The 9,321-nt window shown below is 37.8% G+C and overlaps 1 protein-coding gene across 2 annotated transcripts in view; it reads right to left on the minus strand.

Annotated features, from left to right (window-relative positions):
• Nucleotides 1-1,089: 1,089 nt before the first annotated feature.
• LRBA (LPS responsive beige-like anchor protein) overlaps nucleotides 1,090-9,321 on the minus strand; it is a 619,335-nt gene continuing 611,103 nt past the window's right edge. For both annotated transcript variants that reach the window (XM_063458500.1, XM_063458501.1), the window contains exons 55-56: nucleotides 3,406-3,557; nucleotides 1,090-2,548 (exon numbers count right to left, since the gene is read on the minus strand). In XM_063458500.1, the coding sequence (XP_063314570.1) occupies nucleotides 2,458-2,548; nucleotides 3,406-3,557 (243 nt within the window). In that variant the 3' untranslated portion in view covers nucleotides 1,090-2,457. The remainder of the gene's footprint in view (nucleotides 2,549-3,405; nucleotides 3,558-9,321) is intronic.

A 9,321-nucleotide genomic window follows, 5' to 3' on the forward strand; every position in this document is an offset into this window, starting at 1 on the left:
TTTAAGGGAAAATAATGATATCCTGGGGTTCTAGAGACATTTATAAACCATATTACCGTATATACTCGAGTATAAGCCGAGTTTTTCAGCACATTTACATTGCCATAATACAGACTGGGGGCTGTGTGCGTTTACTTACCTCTCCTGCAGCTCCTGTCGGCTCCCTTCTCCTCCGCGCCGGTCCGTTCAGCACCTCTGTCAGCTCCCAGTGTAAGTTTCGCGAGAGCCGCGGGGTCATAGTGCGGCCGCGAGACTTACACTGGGACTTGCAGAGGGAGCTGACCGGACCGGCGCGGAGGAGGTGGGAGTGGACAGGAGCTGCAGGAGAGGTAAGTAAATGCTTCCTGCCAGCCCCCCTCCACTGAACTGCCAATGTCACTGGACCACCAGGGAGTGAGAGCCCCCCTCCCTGCCATGTATCAAGCAGGGAGGGGGGGTGAAAAAATAATAAATAATAAAATAAAATAAAAAATTGTAATAAAAAAATTATTAAAATAATAATAAAAAAAATAATAATAAAATTGTCCACTCCCCACCAAGGCTCTGCAACACACACACACACACTGCACTCATAAACACACGCTGCACTCATACACACACACTGCATTCATTATATACACACACTGTAAATAAATATTCAATTAATATAATTTTTTTAGGATCTAATTTTATTTAGAAATGTACCAGTAGCTGCAGCATTTCCCACCCTAGTCTTATACTCGAGTCAATAAGTTTTCCCAGTTTTTTGGGGTAAAATTACGGGCCTCGGCTTATATTCGGGTCGGCTTATACTCTAGTATATACGGTATGTTTCCAAATCGGTGGCATTCGTATAGGCAACACAAAGTTCACTGTTATATAACTACAAATGTTTTCATTTAATCCAGTCTGTGAGCCATTTTATACAAAGTAGCATCAGAACCACCAATAACTCTGTAAAATAGAACAACCCTGCGAGGGAGTTCTGGCTGAAATGTTTCTACACTTCAATTAAATGTCATTCCACACAATAGTGGAGGGCATGGACTTTGTTCTTTGTTTCCAAGTATCTTGAACACCAAAATATTCACAATAAACACACAGATCAAATTTTATAGTTGCAATTAGAAATTCCATTTTATTTATTTATTTTTCATTCGGTTATTCCATCCCACACTTCAGCTAATGAAAAGATTGTCACTTAATAAGTAGAAAAGGGTGAGCTGCATCCTCAAGCAGGTAGATAAATTTATCTTAATCTGGAGAGATATGGAATGTTGGATCGGCTCATATCATGGTTCACGAGTTACAAACAAGTCCTTAGGCAGTACAGACTTACAAAACAATACAGTTTGTTTCTTCACAAATATTTTCACTGAATTCTGCACATCAATCTTGTAGAAAAAGGGTAAAACTATGCAAACATCAAAATAAAGTCTTGTTGTTTAGTATACATTATTACTTTATGCCTGCGCGGTCTGTCCAGTTTCACGCAGAGTAGGGTTTACGAACAGTTTTATGTATATGATCTGGTGGTCAATAGTTAGAAATTAAGGAGAGTAATAGAAAACATCCAAAATAGTCACAAGAGCATGTTTCCCATCTATGGTTAACTAAATTAAAGGGGTAGGAATAGCAGACTCTACATCAAAGCCCTGTACAATTATGTGGCCCAAGACACAATTCTATGGAAGATAATATAATGCAAAGTTTAAGTTGACTTCTTGGTTACTAACTGTATAGCAAGCTTCACCATACTTTTAACATGTATAGCAAAGAGAACGTAACTTCAGCTCCATTGACACTGTCTAATCATTTTCTCTTAAACAATATCCAACTCATCTCTAACTACACAACATGGCATCCGATGAAATAGATTCTTCCGAAATTCAATCAAATATAATTATTACAAGTCGTCAACAAATTCAGTGTAGTTGTTGTAGAAGTACAATCATTTTGAAAATGTGTGTGGGGGGAAGGAGGGGGGAACAAACAAAAACAAAAATAAACTGCAATACACCATAAAATGCAAGAAAAGAAACAGTTTAAAATGCACCTAGGAACACCTACAGCTACTCCTTTAAAATCAAGATCACAGAAAACTAGCCCTGGTCACTATGACAGACCTGCAACAAGTGTATTTAGTCATCCTTTTGAAGCATATTTTCCCCATACGCAGATGAAAATAGACTTTCCCTTAGGACTAAAAAATATATATTTATGTTTATATATACTTAACTACAGAACCCAGCAGCCGTCTTGCTTCTGCTTGAGGCTCTCCCCCATTCCCCACAAAAAAAAGGAAAAGCAAGGTCTACAAAAATAGCAAATAACTCTAAAAATAGTTTGCTGATTTGAGTTTCCTTTATATTACATTCAAATGTAATATAGCTATTTATAAAGGACCAGTAGCCTGTATACAGCAGGCATTTGCAAAATCAGTGCAGTGCTTTATCAGTATTTATTTATATTCCTCTTTCAGTATCTGGTCTGATACTCGTGATGCCAACGGTTAAAGTCGTTGTAGAACAGCACAATACTTCCAGATGCCATACCGGTCATGATGCACCTAAAAAGGAAAGCAGAATGGTCAAGTGTGAGGAAATGTGTGTGCTAAGACCACTGGGAAGGGGGTACAACTGCATTGGAATATACATATTTAAATACATGCATTTTTTGGGGGGGGGGGGGTCTAAAGCCCAAGTAATTCTGTATAATGATAAAGATATTAGGAATGCCAGAAATAATACTAACAATAAGATGTACCCAAATAAAAAGTAATACTGAGACAGCATTACACCATCTCTTACTGACCTTAGCTAAAAATAAAAAAAACAAAAAAATAAAAATCGCTTTCCACTGAATTAGAGAGGTATAGGAACTCAACTACTATAAACAGTATGCCAATGAGCTTTTTGTTTTATTTGTTTGGCAATAACAGGTAAAAACTATGATGAAGTATAAATTTATCCTAATAATGTCTGAGACAAGTTTAGGGTCATTTAAGATGCTTGAGAAGTATCTAAACCCCTAAATTACCAATAATACACGAATATGATTATTAAGCAACAGATTGTTAGGACTACAAAACTTATTAGCAGAAATGTAAGGATCGTTATTAAGTGGGACCTTTCTAAAAATAAAAATCACACAATTAATTTCCTCTTCGAAGACTGGAAATTCACTTTTTGGGTAAAAATCACATATTAATATGGTCATTGGACAAAGACTGGCTTTCTTGTTAAAAATACTTAGGTATATTTTACAATAACTTCAATTAAACCAACAGGCCATGAAATTATATTGTATGTGTAGAAGGTGCCCAGATACTGGGCACACTCAACTACACCATTTGAAATTACATAGATACAAATAGGAATTTTTTTTTTTTTTAGAAATAACATTCATTACATTTTTAATTCCTACCTTTGGTCAAAAGACATTGCCATAGAACGGATTCCAGCATCACAACCTGGATATGCAAAAAGTTGTTTCAAGTCAGACACCTGCCAGACCATGACAACTCCATTATCCCCGCCTGTAAGCATGTACTGGCCATCTCGACTAAGCAGAATCGCCTGTGATATTAAACAGAAAAGTTTACCATTATTTATGCACACGCATACACTTCGTTCTTACGTTAGCTTTATAAAGATTTCCACAAGCATTCAACAACGGTTATGCATAAATATTCATGTAAAAATACTGTTAGTTTAGAGAGGATTGTTGTAAAAAAAAAAAAAAAAAAAAACTTTACACAAACATATACAGCAGGGCCGCCATCAGGGTGTGACAACCATGACAGTTGTCATGGGCCCGGCGGCCCTGGGGGGCCCGGCCCCCACGTGTAGCAGCAGAACTGCCGCCGGTGCATTTGCACCGGGGCCCATCGGGTGGCCCACACACTTAGGGCCACTCGATGGGCCCTTTGTCTTCAGGGGCCCGGCCAGCGAGGTGGCCGTGTAATAGCGCGACTGGGCCCCTTTAAAAAAAAAAAACAGCCGCAACGCAAGTGCTGCTGGGAGGAAGTGGTCACTTCCTCCCAGCTCACTCCACGCGGGAGGAGAGCCAGCCAGGCAGGCAGTGAAGAGGGAGAGCCGTGCGGACTCCTATCCGCCCCAGCCACCCCTCCTGCAAAGAAAAGGTAAGAAACAGGAGGGAGTCTGAAAATTAAGCTGTGTGTGTGTGTCTGTATGCATGTATGTATGTATATATGTCTGTATGCATGCATGTCTGTATGCATGCCTGTATGCATATCTGTATGCATATATGTATGCATGCCTGTATGCATACATGTATATATGCCTGTATGAATGTATGTCTGTGTGTCTGAATGTATGTCTGTGTGTATGAATGTATGTCTGTGTGTCTGAATGTATGTCTGTGTGTATGAATGTATGTCTGTGTGTATGAATGTATGTCTGTGTGTATGAATGTATGTCTGTGTGTATGAATGTATGTCTGTGTGTATGAATGTATGTCTGTCTGTCTGTACGCATGTGTGTATGTCATTATGAATGTGTGTGTGTGTGTATGTCATTATGAATGTATGTGTGTGTATGTATGTGTGTGTATGTATGTGTGTGTATGTATGTCGGTGTCTGTATGTCCTTATGCATGTGTGTCTGAGTGTGTGCATGTATGTTAGTATGTGTCTGTCAGTATATGTATGTCTCAGTATGTGTGTGTCAGTATGTATGCCTATATGTGTGTATGTTAGTATGTATATGTGTGTGTATCTGTGTCCTTTTTGTATCAGTGTGTGTGTTTGTGTCTGTATTCCTGTGGGCGGGATTGGAGGCGAGCCCACGGGGGCCCAGACCCTGAGCTGAGTTAGGGGCCCCAACATTTCTGGTGGCGGTCCTGATATACAGCTGTGGGAAAAAGAAGGTACATCCTCTGTGAATTCCATGGTTTTACATATCAGGACATAATTATCCGTTCCTTAGCAGGTCTTAAAATTAGGTAAATACAACCTCAGATGAACAAAACATGGAAGCCCCATGAGTGAAAAACCAAATACACCTTATGATTCAATAGCTTGTAGAACCACCTGTAGCAGCAATAACTTGAAGCAATTGTTTTCTGTATGACCATCAGGGATGTGTCTTCCGCGAGGCAAACAAGGCTGCAAGATAAGCCTAAATTATCACTCCTCCACCACCATGCTTACAGTATGTATGATGTGTCTGTGCTAATATGCTGTGTTTGGTTTTCACCAAACGTAGTGCTGTGTATTATGGCCAAACATTTCCACTTGAGTCTCGTCTGTCCAAAGGACATTGTTCCAGAAGTCTTGTAGTTTGTCCTGGAAACCCTTCCAAACACACTATACTTATTCTGTATTTTTCTAATTGTACTGTCATGAACTTTAACATTTAATATGCTAACTGAGGCTGGTAGAGTCTGAGAAATAACTCTTGGTTTTTTTTGCAATTTCTCGGAGGATTGCACGGTCTGACCTTGGGATGAGCTTGCTGGGATACCCACTCCTGGGTAGATTGGCAAAGGCCTTGAATGTTCTCCACTGTTGAATAATCTTTCTCACCGTAGAACAGGCAACAACAATTACTTCTCCAAGATCATTGATCATGTCTTTCCTCCTTGACATTGTGTTAACACACACCTGAATACTGCAGACCAGCAAATTGCTAAAACTACAGCCTTTATAGAGGTGGTCACACTTACTGATGATCAATTAAGCAAGGGCAATTGATTAGCAGCACCTTTCTGCTACTTAGCCTCTTCATTACTATGGAAGCAGTATGTTTTTTTTTTTTATACATGGCTTCTCTATATTTTCTTTATTTGTGTTGAATAAATCATGACACAGTGTGATATTGAATGTGGTGGCATTCATCTGTGGTTGTATTTACCTAATTTTAAGACCTGCTAAGGAACAGATGATTGTTATGTCCTGATATGTAAGACGATAGAATTCAAAGAGGGTGTACTCTTTTCCCATGACTTTTGAGTACACCTAATAAGTACCAACAGAATTTCCATTCTGCTGCCAGGATAGTCCTACAAAAACATTTCTTTTGCATTTTGGTCTAAACCACCAAGGTATCATAATGATATTCAAACGTTGATCAGTGTGAATTTGAGGGCTTCTAGTTGTGCCAAAGTTTATGTGAATTTAGAGGGATTTATTAAAATAAAAAATAAATAAAAAAAACACATTATTCACATTTTCACATCAGGAGAATGACAAATTAAAATAACAGTATCTGCAGCTCAGCAATGTGACTCCCACTAATCTCAGGCAGAGTAGGACATTTATGTTCACATATCATTACATGTTAATTATGGGAAATAACTGCCTGGCTGATGTCACCATGCATGCAGAATTTGTGTGTAAAATGTGACCTGCCTGTTATACATACATCTAAATACATATTAAGCATAAACCCTACAATTAGCTTATATTAGAGTATGCGGTTCCCAGGAGTGCATACAGAATTGTAATGCATATATGAGAATTCTATTAATTACTGATGTCATATCTTCATCAGATCCTATTAAAACTTCCATGTATCCATATGCTGAATGCAAAGAGAAAGATTCGTAAAGCCTAGCATGTTCAAAAGCTAAATCAATACTCAATTTTACTCTCTTGCTCGTGCTACTGGCAATGCCCCAAGGCTATTTGGAAATTGCAATTATTGCCATAACAAATAATTATTTGCTACACTTAGAAATTCATCTGCAGAAAATCCATTAACCTTTCAGTAACGGTTCATTGAGTTTTATATTCAGAGCTTTATATGAGTGAAATACTATAGTAAGGAGGCAAATTAAAGTCATTAATCTTTAACCCTTACAAAGCATTTGAAAGTAATACTCCTCATGTATTATTAAATTAAAACCATCCATTCACATTTAGATGGTCACTTTGCATGATTTCCAGTTTGTGAATATGTGTTTTCTTCAGTTTTAAGGAGAGAAAAAATGTGTGTTGTGGATTTCTACTACATAAAAAATAAAAATAATTCAGAAGCCAATAAAAAAAAACAACAACTCATATGCTAAAAAGTCAATCATTCTATATATTACACTTAATGAGAAAAAAAGAACTCATTCTGTCATACAGATACATATGTGGGAATATCGTTTTTTTATCAAGAAAAAACAAAAAACGTAGGTTCTAGTGTGGTTGTGATTTCTGCTTTTTGGGAACCTTCACAGTTACATAATGCTCATTACCACTAGAACTGTTACACGTCCAAAAGGGCACAGATTGCATTTGAAGAAAATTCTTATACCATCCAGAAAGCTGGGATATATGCAGAATTGCATCACACATTATATTAACCCTGTCAGGACCTATGTCCAGACTCTGCTATGCAAAGGGCTAATTCACACTTTTCAGTCTAGGTCAGATACCCATACAGAATTAGGAATTGTGATAAAGCACATTATGTATTTGGTTAAAAGAACCTAAATGAAAAATTTCCAGAGTAACAACTACACATTGCATAGTGGATCACTCAAAATAACTTTCCTGATTTTCAATGATTTTTCAATGATTTCAATGGTTTCAATGATGAGAGAAATGTATTTTTGTTTTTAATTTGCACACATGCATGCACTCACACAGTCAACAACGAACCTAGAGCCTCACTTCCCCCTGGTGTTTTTAGTCCAAAGAGCAAGTGTTCAGTCCCTGAGTGGAACTGATTAAAGGCAGAAAATTAATTGTGCATGCTTCAATTACCTAGGCCACATGGTGTGGAGAACCACCGCCAAGACAATCATATACAGAACAACAAGCACTCAGAAGATAAGTGTACTTTTATTCATTACCACAAAAAAAAAGAACATTTCAGCTCAGTGGAGCTTTTAGTCTAGAAGGAGCACAGACAGCTGTAAGTTTCCCCATAGAATGAGACTGCTTGTGGAAGTGGAAGCTCAAAAAGTTTTAAATCTTTTTAAAAAGCTCAAATCACATGCTACAGAATCTGTTGGTGAGAGGTTTTCATTTATATGTTTTTGGAAGAAGTAATAGTTGTTGCATGATGTATTTTTAAGAGGTTATTTGTTAAGATTAGCTTCTTGATGCAGGATGACTGGATTCAGGGTTCACCACTTTGGACTGACGACCCAGTGGTACAAATCAGCTCTTGTGATCGGACAGGATGCGAAAAAGACCACCATGGAAAGGACCAATGCTTGAAAAAGTGAATAAGCCAACCAGAGTCCTTCCTTCTTCATGGTCAAGTCGAATAATTGGACCTTCTGACAGTCTATCCCTCTATGTGGAGATACAGTTATTAGAGAAAAGCATGCTAGACTCAAAGGAAGCATCTACCCGGTGCTTTTCCCCTGTTGTCTTCATGCTTATTTTAACGATTATGGAAGACACGACATTTTTGCTTTTATACCTGAGGTGATTGAGAAGAATGTGGTCACAAGCAGGGTATGATTAACATCTGCCTATTTATTTATATCACCCTTACATTCATTTTTTACAAAGACTCAAAGGGACTTAGTAACTCAAACTTATCATACCATCTTATTATTAGGGATGACTGACCCATTTTGGGGTCAGTTTCCGAATGAGATGAGGACATATCTCACACAGAATTTCTTCAACAATTCCTCTAATCCTAATATTTTGTTGTCTTTGACTTCTAGGGAAATCAGCTAGTTACAAAGCTTGTCATATGTTGCCTGTAGTTTGTTTGTATATACTAGTCTCGACAACATTGTGCTTGTAGTGCGGTTCACCAATAGCCTCCTCCGTAGTCACAAGGCAGCCTACCAGAGCCTATTTTCTCTGACCAATTATATGTCAGAATGAAAGTGGATGTGGATGTCTCTCAGAAACACTAGAATGCATGTGTTGGTTGATTGACATGTATCAAAAATCCCACTATGTATTTGTAATTCAGCAATGCCAAGTTCAAAAGATGAGGAGTAAGTTACTCTTGTATACATTTTTTTTTTACTAAATGGGACTGATTCGGCGTGTTCCCAAAATCTCTGGATCAAGGAACAAGAGTTAATCCTCTTATTTCTACATGCTGGTGAGTAGCAAACTCCAGTCAAGTCCAAAGAATGGGTAGAAATATACTATTTTGGTAAAAGGTAATGGAGGTTTCCATATTTAAAATCTCATAAAATCTATTCTGTGTTTTTATTGGCGTAACAGAAATTTGTATACAAGAATTATAAGAAACATATGCTTCGAGTCGATTAAAGATGTGAGTTAAAGGTTAGTGCAAAACTATTGTGATTTAAAAGAGCAGAACAATAGGTTACGCTGTTTGTCCCTGTTAGTTCTCTAATATAAAGAAATCATTTTAACTGGAGCTTTTATGGCATGTGAGTAGCTTCAGC

Source organism: Pelobates fuscus, chromosome 6, assembly GCF_036172605.1.
Source record: "Pelobates fuscus isolate aPelFus1 chromosome 6, aPelFus1.pri, whole genome shotgun sequence".
Taxonomy (NCBI): domain Eukaryota; kingdom Metazoa; phylum Chordata; class Amphibia; order Anura; family Pelobatidae; genus Pelobates; species Pelobates fuscus.